At 34.9% G+C, this 14338-nt stretch overlaps 1 protein-coding gene across 1 annotated transcript; it reads left to right on the plus strand.

Annotated features, from left to right (window-relative positions):
* The first annotated feature begins 12206 nt into the window (after positions 1-12206).
* Positions 12207-13883, plus strand: LOC140826958 (uncharacterized). The gene is made up of 3 exons (XM_073189522.1): positions 12207-12812; positions 12967-13100; positions 13778-13883. Exons 1-3 carry the CDS (start codon positions 12207-12209, stop codon positions 13881-13883), a joined length of 846 nt encoding a protein of 281 aa, XP_073045623.1.
* The last annotated feature ends 455 nt before the right edge of the window (positions 13884-14338 follow it).

Here is a 14338-nt window from a genome sequence, read left to right on the forward strand (position 1 = left end):
ATAGCTTCATCATTTCCAGCTATCTGAGGAGCAAAATGCAGTAGAGTGGAGAATTTGGCGGTATATTCATCAATATTCAACCGACCTTGGCTCAAATTCTCAAACTCTGCTTTCTTGTCCTCTCGGTACGAGACTGAGAAAAATCGTCGATAAAATTCAGTTCTGAATATTTCCCACGAAATCACTGTACCTCTCTGTTCCCACATTCTTCTACTGGTAATCCACCAACTCCTGGCGGCTTCTCGTAACTGATAAGGTATCATTTTAACTCTCTGTTCATCTGTACAATCAAGTAAATTGAACAGTATTTCTATATCATCAAACCAGTTCTGACAATCTTCTGATGTCTCGGAACCAACTCAGAATCGGCGGCTGCAATAACTGAAATTCTTTCATCTTTATTTCTAGCTGAATTTCGGATGCATCTATCTGTTCAGACGAAGTACTGCCCTTTTCTGAAATTTTTCGAGGCGGTATATCTGATAATCAAACAGATTAGTACATAATCTATACAATCTGTCTCAGCCCTCCTCTGATCATATACCTCTGATCCAAACTCGGTTCTGATTCAGGCTTACCAATTACATGCTGCAATCAACTCAGATAACAAACAACATGTAATAGGGAAAGCAATAAATCATGCTTGCACACATCATGCCAGTCAACATTGACATAAATTTCATGCTAGCAATCACATGCAAGGAAGACAATTCAATCTACCCCGCTCATTCTCTACTATCCCATTCTAAAAGATCTATCAATTCTGACTATCTCAATCTAAAGGATCTATCGCTCTGATACCACCTGTTGTGGGGACCCGGACGCTGATCTTTTTCTTAATCTTCTTTTGGGATTTAATTATCAATTAAGATAAAACAGGGTCTAAAAATTTTTCTTTTTAAAATGTAAATGCGGAAGGTAATGGAATCTAAATAATATACATCTCAGTATAAAATACATTTCAGTATAAAAGTACAATACTGTACAATCTAAGTCTAAGGTTCTGTTACTAAGTTCAAGTAATAAACCAAATCTACAGTAAGTCCGGAATCACCACGCTAAACTCGTCTTCTCTCGTCATCTTCTCGACCCCGTTCATACCCCACCTGTTGTCATGCACACATACAAAACAAGACAACAGCCGGATAACTCCCGTGAGAATAAATCCCAGTATAAAACATGGTAAGCATGTATAGAAACAATCTAAATCTTAAAACATGCTATCATGATCATATTCAAAAGTAATAGATTTCATAATCTATGAAATCAAATCAAAATAAGCATGCAACTCCATTCAGATAAACATGCAATTTAAATCAAATCATATAAACATGCTGTCATAACTGAAAGCCATACACATGGGTTTCATAGTCTATGAAACCATATCCATAAACACATGCAGTTCTAGTCAAATCATGTCTAGACTCGACTCAACTATAACTCTAGGGATCCCGGTGTGAATAAGACGTCAATGGCTGTCACCTACCCTCCCAATCGGGGTGACTGTACGTCTTATTCCTAGACTTCGGTCTGAGCTGTATCGAGTAATCTACAATAGGAGGGTGTCTGCTCCTACGTAACGATACACCGAACGTCTAGAAGTCTGACTATCTGTCAAACTTTCCTAACTCAAATGCAATGTATAACAATCTGTAAACAAAGCATGCTCATTTCCAAAAGATTTGAATATAAAGTCTATAAACAAATCATAATCATATCAGAAGATAAACAATAATAAGTATGTGATTTTATTGGGAAACTCAAATGGGATCTGATTTGAGTTGTATCTTCCCAGATATTACATGAATTATACCTTTGTCGTCCCGGTCTGACGAAGACGAAGTCTCGAAGTCCAATCTGTCCATATCAATCTGATAATAACAAATCACACAAATACAATATCAGTATATTTCTCAGTTCAGAATCTGTTCTGATCAATACTCAACTCGGTATACAATCTGATCCAAGTCAACAATATAACAATGAATCTCAATCAATATCATATCTGATCAATCTAAATCAATACTGATGTTTCGACGGCATAACAATACAATCTGAATAACCCCGTCAATCTGAACGTTCCAGATATAATACCAGAACTCATAATCTCAATATCAGTATATTCAAAATCAATAATATACAATTCTGATATCAAGATCTCAGTCAATATCTTTCGAAAATCATAACAATTGCATAAATAGTCTGTTCTTCGATCTGATTTCAATTATACGATATCTACTATATCAGAAACACGATATATGATTCCTATTCAATTCTGACGATATCATAATTTCAAATCTTATCTAAACGTAACAAAACTTACGTCCAGTTGTAGCTGTCGTTGCTAGAAACACGGTACCGAAGTCAGATTCAAAATCTGACGAACGGATTTCTCGTACTTAATTTCCAAAACTCAAGAACGAAGCCTTTCCCCAACTTCTCGATTTCCTTTTGAATATTCTGAAGGATTTGCATGTGTGTGTATATATATATATACATCCATGACATGCATGAAAGCAAGTGGCGCACTTCATGATTTCCAGGTGGCGCTCGGGCGGTCAAGAATTACCGCCCGGGCGCCGAACCTTCTGCCCGGTTACTTATTTTACAATTCCCTAGCGCTCGAGCGGTCAATTTCTACCGCTCGGGCGCCACACGTTCTGTCCAAAGATCAATTTGCGATGCATTGGCGCTCGGGCGGTCCTTTTCTACCGCTCGAGCGCCGAAGGTTCTGTCCAAATTCTTGGCTAACCATGCCACGACGCCCGGCCTCGTCATTTGAGTTCTTATAACCTCATTCATGTCAATAATCAACGTCTGATTATAATGATTAAATTTCGGGCATTACACAATTTCTCCTGTATTATTTGTTCATCTCCTCCGAAAATTTCAGAAAACAAAATCTCCAATTTTTTTTTAACATTTCCAGGATGAAGTTTAAGGTGCAATCGAGAACAAAATTCTCAGGTAAGTTTCTTAATATCATTTTATCTGATTTTAAATTCAATTTTTTTACGCAAAACTTTCCCGATATCCAATTTTCAGATAATGAAAACAATATTTTCAAGGCAGAGGTATCATGACTCTGATACCAAATGTTAGAATTTCTTCTAAAAATCATGTTTCTGCACGTATATAAACATGATATTCAATATGCGGAAATAAATCAAGTGTTACCTCCGGCCATTGAAAATTTTTAATTTCTCTGTTTTCATTTCAGTTGAAGTCTTCTAAGCACTTAACGCTCTCTATAGATGGTGTATATTTCTTATGAGGTATGTGCTTAGGGACCTCGATCATTGCTATTTATAGGCATCTCATACCATTGATTAGTTATTGTCGGAGCCTTATTGTCAAAAGAATAGGTGAGTGCACATCTCAATTTTCTAAAGTTGAGGTGGTGGTGTACGCATCTTTTGTCAAAAGTTGTAGGCAATGGCCGTCGTTATTTCCTACATGTTTTTTTTTTCTTTCTGATATGAGCCATTTTTTCTTACACTTTGTCCCTTGGTATAGTTTGGGTCTTCACATCAATAATCTTCATATCTTGTTGGAATCTTTACAAATATAGTCGAGGTATAAATAAGTATAATATATAACTTGTTGCGTGAATGTACAACCCTGCTTGAACTCCTTCGCCTTGGGGAGGGGTTCTAATCTCACAATAAAATTCAATCGTTCATATCTTTTATTAAGCAAGTGTATACTTAAATTTATTCTTATTGATATATGTCAAAGACTAAAAGGCTTCTAATTTCATGAAGAAGTTACTTATCAGATATATACATACAAACTATTTAAATTTTTTACACACAAAAACTATATACAAATGAAGTTTATTCTGGACGGCTGGATGAGAAGCAACTTCATCTGGACAGATAGAAGAGAAGCGGAGAAGGATAAGGTTCTGACTTTAAAGTTTCACCTGGATGCCTGAGTGAGAAGCGGACAAAGGTATGTCTGGATGAGCTGAGAAACCGAGAAGGGTTATGACTTACGTTGTTACGCACATAGTGTGAGAACGACTTAAGGGAATTTGATGCGTAAGAGAATTATTTGGTAATTGGGTTAGGCTTTAATTTAGTTTAGAAAGTAGAAACCCTATTGTGTAAAATATTTTTAAAAAAACAAGATGGATCGGGTAAGTTTGGGTTATTGGGTGACCTGATATTTTTTTCAGGTCAACCCAAACATTATTATTTTATATTGTTTTATGAATAACATTTATTTAAAATTAAAATTTTATTATAAATTTGAAATGAAGGAGTATACATATAAAAATAAATCATATTTACACAAAATTTTTAGAAAAAACATATAAATTAAATATAAAATGAAGCTGTAAAATATTAATTCAAGGATTGTTGTTGTATTTTGACAAAATATGTTCAACTAAGTCGGCACGAAGTTTGAGATGCACATGACTATCATGTATTTTGGAATTTGCCCGGAGATAATCATGAAATCCTCGATTTGAGTCGTGGAGTTGTGCTGGTTCATCACCTTCATCGTTGTACCAATTTGTCACTTGACTCCCCCCTCTCATCTTCAACAATCATGTGGTGCAAAATAATGCATGTTAACATAATATGTTTTTAACTTTTTTCTGTACCAAGAAAGATCTGGACCTCTGACAATTTCCCATCAAGCTTGGAGCACTCCAAATACTCGTTCAACATCTTTTCTTGCAGCCTCTTGTCTTTTATTAAACAACCTCCTCTTTGGATTCTCCGAGCAAGAAAAATCATTCACGAAAGTTTCCCATTCCGGATATATTTCATATGGTAGATAATACCCTTCGTATATTGAGTCTCGTTTACCGTGAAATTAATCTTTGTGGCATTTCTTTGCAAGATGTTATTGAATACAGGAGATTCGTACAACGCGTTAATATCATTACGTGAACCCGTGACACCAAAGAATGCATGTCATATCCACAAGTCTTGAGACTAGACTGTTTCAAGCACGATTTTTGGTGACACATGGCCTCTTGTAAACTGGCCTTCCAAGCAACTGGGCAATTTTTTCATTCCCAGTGCATGCAATCAAGGCTCCCAACATTCCAGAGAAGTCGTGCCTCTCATCATGCATTTGAAGAAGACTTTGAGCCTCATCAGCATTTGGCCTTCTCAATATCGATCACCAATTAGTTCAACCACATATCCACAGAACTTGAAAAGATAGTTTATGGCAGTTGATTAACTCATGCGCAGGTACTCATCAAGATGGTTAGATGTGACTCCATAAGTGAATTGACGAATTGCAGTTGTGCATTTTGTAGTGTTGACAAGCCTTTTCTTCTCGCAGCATCGTCCCGCTGCTGAAAATACGATGAATGACTCTCAAGTGCATTTACCATGCGATAGAATAACTCTCTTTGCATGCCCAATCGTCTTCGAAATATCTAATCTGGATACACCGGGTTTGTGGAGAAATAATCATTGAAGAGTCTTGCATGCCCGAATTCACGGTTTCTTTGGATAAACATTTTTTTCATCGTATCACGTTATTACTTTTATATGCTTCAACTATTTGTCGGCTTTGTTGAAGTATCAATGACATTAGCTCTTTTCGTGGATCATAATCTTCGTCATCATCTTCAACTCGGACTTCGTTTTTACATGTCAAGCTAAAGTTGTTGCTACTGCAATATTGAGACATTATGAAGGAAACAAATTCAAGTTTACGTGTTTGTCAAATGGTATGTTCTTATAATGAAGAATTTTATAGCACAAAGAGTATATATTTTTTTCCTCGCAATAGCTATATTCCACAGCTACTTTGCAACGACTATATTTGAAATGACTACTTTGCAACATCTATATTCTAACAACTACTTTGCAATGACTATATTAATTGACCGGATAGTTACATTAATTTAAATGAAAATTATATTAATTGGAAATTAAGTTAATTGAAAATTATAATAATTTAAAATTACATATTCCATCTCTTGACATAGACGTTTGTGGATGATAAATTGTTCATATGTCATTTCTGAAGTGTCTTTCGGAAGGATTGTGTATTCCTTAGTTGAACTTTGGCTATGACAGCTTTTTCTTTCATCTCCTCTACTTCGAGTTGTTTTTGTTTCATTTCAACTTCAACTTTTTTTCATTCTTGTATATTCAACTTTGCAAACAAATTGTCCAAGTTTATTATCATACACTCCATGTTCGATTTTGTTTTGCTTTTTTATTTTCTTTTTGCTGCCTTCGGACCTAATGGACGAGTTTCTTCTTCGTTTAGGTCTACAAATAGACTCGCATCTTGGTTCTATGAGGTGATGCTTGCTCCCGACTCCGCAATACTTGCCTTTTTCTTGCCAACAAAGTAAGGTGATCAACGGAATGTGGAATAAATATTGGACGGTTTTTTACGATTCTCTACACATGCTCGAGATTAAATGTGATGTCGTTACTTTCCTCGCGATATTTTTCATACGCAAGCCACAGTATAACCTCATTAGTGTGGCGCTACGATACGCACTATAAATGCTATTGTAATTTGCATTGAAGCAATATATTAAAGGAACGAGTGTGCTAGTGCCTTTGAAGGCATTTTCAAACACTATAATCTCCAATATGCTAATGTTAACGCCGATGAATTAAATCGAGTTTGGTTTAAAACCAAGTAGAAGAAACTAAAAGTAATTATTCATTTTAATTCATGTAAACTGAATAACCGAAAAAGGGTAAATTAATTGTTGCATTCATCAGTTCAGGTATGGTGACAAATGAACTGACGGATACTCTAACTGATCCAAAAAGTTTGAAAACATCAGTTAAATACACAAGATATGTTTATAGATATCCGGAGACTTCAACTGCTCCTATGTCACCTCTTCTACTACCTCGGGTGGGATCCATTAGAAGACTTTGATTTATACAACACTTTGTACAAACTCACTCAGCTAGGACTTACACTACTGCCTAAACTGAACTCCTAGTTACGACTGAAAAAAGCACCTTCCAGCCAAAACTTCTTTAATGTCTATGTGTCAAAGACTACATACACTAGTTTAACGTCTTTGTGCAAGACTGTATTTGAATGGTTGAGAGTGTTAGTGTGTGAGAACTGAACAAGGATGTTCTCACACATTGAGGAAAATAAGCTTCTAAACTAAGAAGATAACACGTTAAAGTGTCTCTCTGGGCTGATTGCTTCTGAAAGCTGATGTGCAATGTGCGTACCCTTTCTTTTCTCTCTTGTTTGCATAGATTTTCTTTTTATATATTGTTCTTCTTGTTGAGTCTTCGCTGATCTTCTCTTTATATAGACGGGAAAACTGAATGTACAGTGAGACTCATTTATTGTATTTGTTGTATCTTGAATTCGTTTCTTGGATTTGTGTCTCGACTTTCCGACTGCCCTTCTGAAACGTTTTGTCTTTAATGCTCTGATGCAACGTCCATTATTGTTCTTTGACTGCACAATGGCTTTGTACTTTCACGCACAGCTGGAATCCACTAAAAGAGTTTGTCTTCATCTACAACTGAAAGATTCTGACTGATGCTTCGAACTGGTCAGTTGAACTGATCTTCAGTTGGGCTGGTGAAATCAGTTGACTCGTCAGTTGAACTGATTTCACTCTCGTTCAGTTGAACTGATCAGCTGGGTTTCTTCATCAGTTGAACACTCCTTCGGCTGGCCGGGCTTCTGAGGTTCTCCTGCTGAACCACCTATCAACTGGACAATCAGCTGGACTGCTCAATTGACGTAACAGTTAGACTGATTCAGTTTTTGCGATCATTTGGGTCTTCAGCTTGCGATGTAAACAGCTCGTGAATGATCCTAGCTTCTGCACACTAAGGTAGATTATTAGTAACACAAATTAACAAGTTTTTTTAATATCAAAATCAAGATTGAGAACTTGAAAAGTTCCAACAATCTCCCCTTTTTTGATGATTACAAAAACTTGAGCAGTTAAGCGCAATATATTCAGTTAAAGGGTTAGTACATTCAAACATCGTTAAAAGCTTCCCCTTTATAACTGAATTTAAAGAAGTTTTGAAAACCAAAAAAAAAAAAAAATCCCCCTCTAAAACTGAAGTGAAAACCTTTTAAGAGAGATAAACAGAATTAGGAAAATACTTTTCAGTTGATGAAAAGGAAGAATTTTTCTCAACAACTGAATTTTAAAACTGATTGAAAATAATTTCAGTTTGAGAGTACAAGGAAAAACTCCCCCTTAGAGACTGAATAAAGACGCGTATTTGAAAGATATTTATTTAATCATCCATTCAGAGGTTATAATCATTCAAGCAATGTAGACAAGAAATCTGGAAATATCTATTCAGTCACAACGAAACACTTCTGAACAAACATGATGTTTATTTAAATAAATTTCCTTGTATTTGCATCTGAGTACATACATCAGTTGAACAAGAAAAATTGCTACAACAGTAGCATATTTTAAACAACATCAGATATCAGTTGGTTTATGCGACAGAACTGGATATACCATGAACTGGTTGCTTGACTGCTTGAAATGCTGCATCGCTTGTGAGTTCAATTTGCTAGAGAAACGAGTTAAACTGCTTGAACTTGATTTCTTCCAGACTAACTGGTCGAGCAGAATCTGACTAGGCTGAATTGGAATACAACTTGTGATTTAATCAAGTAACGTCCCAGCATGGATGAGTTTTGTCTGAAGAACAGCTAACCTGGTAGGCTTGCAACTGAAAACTTGTTCAACGAGCAATTTAGCTGTGCATCTTTGCAAATGATTCTCAATCCCCTGCAGGATGATTAAAACCCCAAATCTAAGAATCTAGAGAAGTGGCTACAACATTAGTTGCGGAACCAATCCTCTGAACTCTTTGCTAAAGAGATACATATAAATATTTTCAAATAGTTTTGAAAATAGTATGAAATACTTTTAAATAGCTTCTAACACTATTTTAAAGTAGTAAATTTTAAAAACACAGTTTTATTCAAATGTTCTTCTTAGAATAACCTGCTCTGATACCAATTGAAAGAACGAGTATGCTAGTGCCTTTGAAGGCATTTCAAACACTATATTCTCCAATGAGCTGCAATAGCTCGTGTTCTAAAAATGTTAACACCGATGAACTAAATCAAATTTGGTTTAAAACCCAAGCGGAAGAAACTCGAAATAATTCTTCGTGAAGAAGACTGTTATATTAGAAAATATTTTAACTCATGTAAACTGAATAACTGGAAAAGAGTAGATTAGTTTTTGCATTCATCAATTCAGTTGTGGTGACAACTGAACTGACGGATACCATAACTGATCCAAACAGTTTGAAAACATCATTTAATCAGTTAAATACACAAGATATATTTATGGATGTTCGAAGACTTCAACTGCTCCTACGTCACCCTTTCTACCGCCTCGGATAGGATCCACTAGAAGACTTTGATTTATACAATATTTTGTACAAACCTACTCAGCTATGACTTACACTAATGCCTAAACTGAACTCCTAGCTACGACTGAAGGAAACACCTTCCATCCAACACTTCTTTAACGTCTATGTGTCAAAGACTACATACACAAGTTTAACGTCTTTGTGCAAGAATGTATTTGAGTGGTTAAGAGTTGTTAGTGTGTGAGAACTGAACAAGGATGTTCTCACACACTAAGGAAAATAAGTTTCTAAACTAAGCATATAACACGTTAAAGTGTCCCTCTAGGCTGATTGCTTCTGAAAGCTGATGTGCAATGTGTGTGCCCTTTCTTTTCTCTCTTGTTTTAGTTGAAGCTTTTTGTTTCTGTATATCGTTCTTCTTGTTGAGTCTTCACTGATCTTCTCTTTATATAGGTGGGAAAACTAAATGTACAGTGAGACTCGTTTATTGTATCTGTTGCATATTGAATTCGTTTCTTGGACTTTTTGTCTCGACTTTCCGACTGCCCTTCTGAAACGTTTTGTCTTGAATGCTTTGATGCAACGTCTATTATTGTCCTTTGATTGGACAATGGCTTTGTACCTTCACGCACAGCTGGAATCCACTGAAAGAGTTTGTCTTCATCTACAACTGAAAGATTCTGACCAATGCTCCGAACTGGTCAGCTGAACTGATCATCAGTTGGGATGGTGAAATCAGTTGACTCGTCAGTTGAACTGATTTCACTCTCATTTAGTTAAACTGATCAGCTGGGTTTCTTCATCAGTTGAACACTCCTTCGGCAGGCCGGGCTTCTGAGGTTATCCTGCTGAACCACCTATCAACTGGACAATCAGCTGGACTTCTCAATTGACGTAACAGTTAGACTGATTTAGTTTGTGCGATCAGTTGGGTCTTCAGCTTGCGATGTAAATAGCTCGTGAATGATCCTAGCTTCTGCACACTAAGGTAGATTATTAGTAACAAAAATTAAGAAGTTTTGTTAAAATCAAAATCAAGATTGCGAACTTGAAAAGTTCCAATACTTATTTTTGGATGATATTTTTCCAATGTGATCGCATGACACTGGCACTTTTGTTGGGTGTACCTACGAGACGTTTGTCATTGTAGTGATTTGCAACACGTCCCCAGAAAGCTTCCGCCTTTTGATCATTTCCGATGATTGGGTCATCGTTTATAGTGACAAACGATCTCGCTAAGACCTCGTCTTTAACCTTTCTCCAGGTTGACCGTTTATCTTACGCTCAGTGCCAGAGTCTACCTTCTCCAAATTTGATAGTTCAATTGGGGATTCACGGTCGGATGATTGAGTCTCCGGGATGAAATTTTGAGTGGTTGGTTCATTTATAGTTGGAGATGTAAAAAGCATACTAGTTGCATATGGATTATATGGATAATTTGGTGGTGGATATGTGTTATGTGGATAATTTGGTGGGTATCGAAAATATGGATAATATGGTGGAATTTGTGAATTTTGACAAGAAATATTTTCTTCTGACATTTTTAGATAATTCACGAAATTTCTAAAAAAAAAACTCTATCATTTTCATCTATTTGGAATAAAATAGGATTTTAGAAATAAAATTTAAAATAAAAATGAGATGATGAAAATAGTAGAGAGAATATTTTTGGAATGATTTATGATATAAAATAATATGTTTTGACGATTGAAATAATACGTGGAATATGTGAATATTTATAATTGAATATCTGATTTTTTTATTAAAATAATCGTTGAAAGTTCTAACAATTTTAATTTTTTTTTTATAAAAACCAACCATTAAAAGTTTTATTTTAAAAATAAATATTAACATCTGAACTATTAAAAAAATTAAAAACTAAATAAAACGCCTTTTTCTCCACGCACTAGCCATTAATATTTTTAAAAAAAAAAATAATTTGGAGTCTGGGTGTTTAACGCCTAGGCTGATGTGGCTAAATGGGTGGATGACTAACACTCATATTGGTTTGAACACCAATATTGGTGGGTGTTTGACCACAAATGAAGTGTTCATATCAATGTGGATGGGTGACACCCACCCACTTGTGCCACATTATATGGGAGTTCAATTTTAGCGTCCCACATCATTTCATTTTTTTTTTTAGTATTTTATTATTATTTTTTTAAATTTCAACGAAAGAGTGATCCCCATTAATTATTACATGTATTTATATATTTAATATATATATTTATTTATTTAATAATTTATTTAAATTGTTAAAATAAAGATTATTTATTTGTAAAAATATTAAAATTGTAACGGTTAGTTTTATTAAAAAATATTAAAAAATTATTTTAACGACTAATTTAATAAAAAAAATGAAATATTCATCTATGTCAAGAGATTAAGTGGAGATGTAATATTTAATTTTCTGTTACTGTAATTTTCGATTATTGTAATTTTCATTTGTTATAATTTTCATTCAATGTAATTTTCATTAATGCAACTCTCCGGTCAATTAATGTAGTTGTTGAAAAGTAGTCGTTGGAATATAGTCATTGCAAATATGGTCGTTAGAAAGTAGCCGTTGGAATATAGCCGTTGCAAATTAGCCGTTGCAATATAGCTGTTGAAAATTAAAAAATATGTAGACACCTTGTGCTATACATTTCTCTATTCTACAAACATATCATTTGGCAAACACGTAGACTTGAATTTGTTTATTCGAAAATGTTTCAATATTCCAGTAGTTGCAGCTCTAGCTCGACAAGTGAAAACGAAGTTCAAGTTGAAGTTGATGATGAAGATTATGATCCGGGAGAAGAGCAAATGTCATTGATACTTCAACAAAGCTGACAAATAGTTGAAGCATATCAAAGTAATAACGTGATGCGGCGAAGAAGAAAGTTCATCCAAAGAAATCGTGAAGCCGGACATGCGAGGCTATTCAATTATTATTTCTCCACAAACCCGGTGTATCCAGATCAAATATTTCGAAGACGGTTTCACATGCGAAGAGAGTTATTCTTTCGAATAGTGAATGCACTTGAGAATCGTTCACCATATTTTCAGCAAAGGGATGATGCTGCGAGAATAAAAGGCTTGTCACCACTGCAAAAATGCTCGGCTGCAATTTGTCAATTGGCGTATGGAGTCCCGGCCGACCATCTTGACGAGTACCTATCCATGAGTGAATCAATTGCCTTCAAGTGTCTTTTCAAGTTCTGCGGATATGTGGTTGAACTATTTAGTGATCGATATTTGAGAAGGTCAAATGCTGATGATGTTCAACGTCTTCTTCAAATCATGATGAGAGGCACGGGTTCCATGGAATGTTGGGCAGCGTTGATTGCATGCACTGGGAATGAAAAAATTGCCCAGTTGCTTGGAAAGGCCAGTTTACAAGAGGCCATGGGTCACCACCAATCGTGCTTGAAGCGGTCGCGTCTCAAGACTTGTGGATATGACATGCATTCTTTGGTGTCGCCGGTTCACGTAATGATCTTAACGTGTTGTACGAATATCCATATTCAATAACGTCTTGCAAAGAAGTGCCCCAGAGATTAATTTCATGGTCAACGAGACTCAATATACGAAGGGGTATTATTTAACATATGGAATATATCCGGAATGAGCTACTTTCGTTAAGGCTTTTCCTTGCCTGGAGGATCCAAAGAGGAGGCTTTTTAAGGAAAGACAAGAGTCTGCAAGAAAAGATGTTGAACGAGCATTTGGGGTGCTCCAAGCTCGATGGGCAATTGTCAGAGGTCCAGCTCGTTATTGGTACAGAAAAAGTTAAAACTTGTTATGTTAGCATGCATTATTTTACATAACATGATTGTTGAAGATGAGGGGGTTCACGTGACAAATTGGTACAACGATGAAGGTGACAAACCCGCACAACCCATCCAGGGCTCAAACCGAGGATTTCATGAATATCTCCGAAAAAATTCCGAAATACATGATACTCATGTGCATCACCAACTTCGTACCGACTTATTTGAACATATTTGGTCACAATACAACAACAACCCTTGAATTAGTATTTTACAATTTCTCTTACATTTAATTTATATGTTTTTTTTTTATTTTTATGTCAGTGTTATTTATTTTTATATGTTGTCATGTTTCATTTTAAATTTATAATAAAATTTAATTTTAAATAAATTACATTTAGAAAATAAGATAAAATTACGTACGAAATATATAAAAACATATTATTATTTATATAGCATAATAATATTTTAAATTTTGTAAATAATTTTAAATTGAATATATCTTTTTTTAAATTAAAATAAGATGAATGAGTGGACAGTGAGACCTACAAATAATGAGTGTTAATATTAAAATGAATGTGTGAGAATAGATGTGTTAATATAATGTGTATGTGACATGTGGACCCTAAGTTTTTTTATGAAGTGGTGGGTGATATAATGATAACGAATGCACATGTCCTAAAGCATAGAGAAAGCAACTCCTTCTCCAAATGCCTCGGCTGGCGGAGTTCATGGAACAAGAGAACCTGGAAGCAGAAACCCTAGGGGAAAGTGCAGAACCGAAGCTTAATTGGACAACTCCTTGATCGCCTCCATCGATTGGATCGATAAGAGATCCAATGCGTTTGAATATTGTGGATTTATGGCTTTCAAATAGGGGGAGGGAATCGGGACTTTAGATCAGGTGCGTTCAAAAAATAAAATTGAAATAATCAAAAATTCAAATCTGAAAAACCAAACACCTAGCCGAATCGAAAGTCAGATTTTGTAAATCGAAATTTATTTGGTTCATTCAGATTATATATATCAAAATCGAACCGATCAAAAAAATCAAGATTTCATTAAATTAATAATTTTATTTTCATTTATTATTTTCTAGATGATATTTATTAATGAAGAATCATTTTAATAATTTTTAGTAGATTGTTGTATATTTAATTCATTTAAATTTTATATTTAAATATTCTACAAAGAAATAATGTAAAAATATTATATTTTATAAAATATTTATCTTATTAATTTTTA

The sequence above is a fragment of the Primulina eburnea genome, chromosome 3 (assembly GCF_022965805.1).
Source record: "Primulina eburnea isolate SZY01 chromosome 3, ASM2296580v1, whole genome shotgun sequence".
Taxonomy (NCBI): Eukaryota; Viridiplantae; Streptophyta; class Magnoliopsida; order Lamiales; family Gesneriaceae; genus Primulina; species Primulina eburnea.

Coding starts and splice junctions, on each gene's coding strand:
- LOC140826958 (XM_073189522.1), top strand. CDS start 12,207: ATGCGGCGAAGAAGAAAGTTCATCCAAAGAAATCGTGAAGCCGGACAT. Junction 12,813..12,966: donor CTTTGGTGTCGCCGGTTCAC/GTAATGATCTTA, acceptor ACTTTCGTTAAG/GCTTTTCCTTGCCTGGAGGA. Junction 13,101..13,777: donor AGAGGTCCAGCTCGTTATTG/GTACAGAAAAAG, acceptor CATGTCCTAAAG/CATAGAGAAAGCAACTCCTT.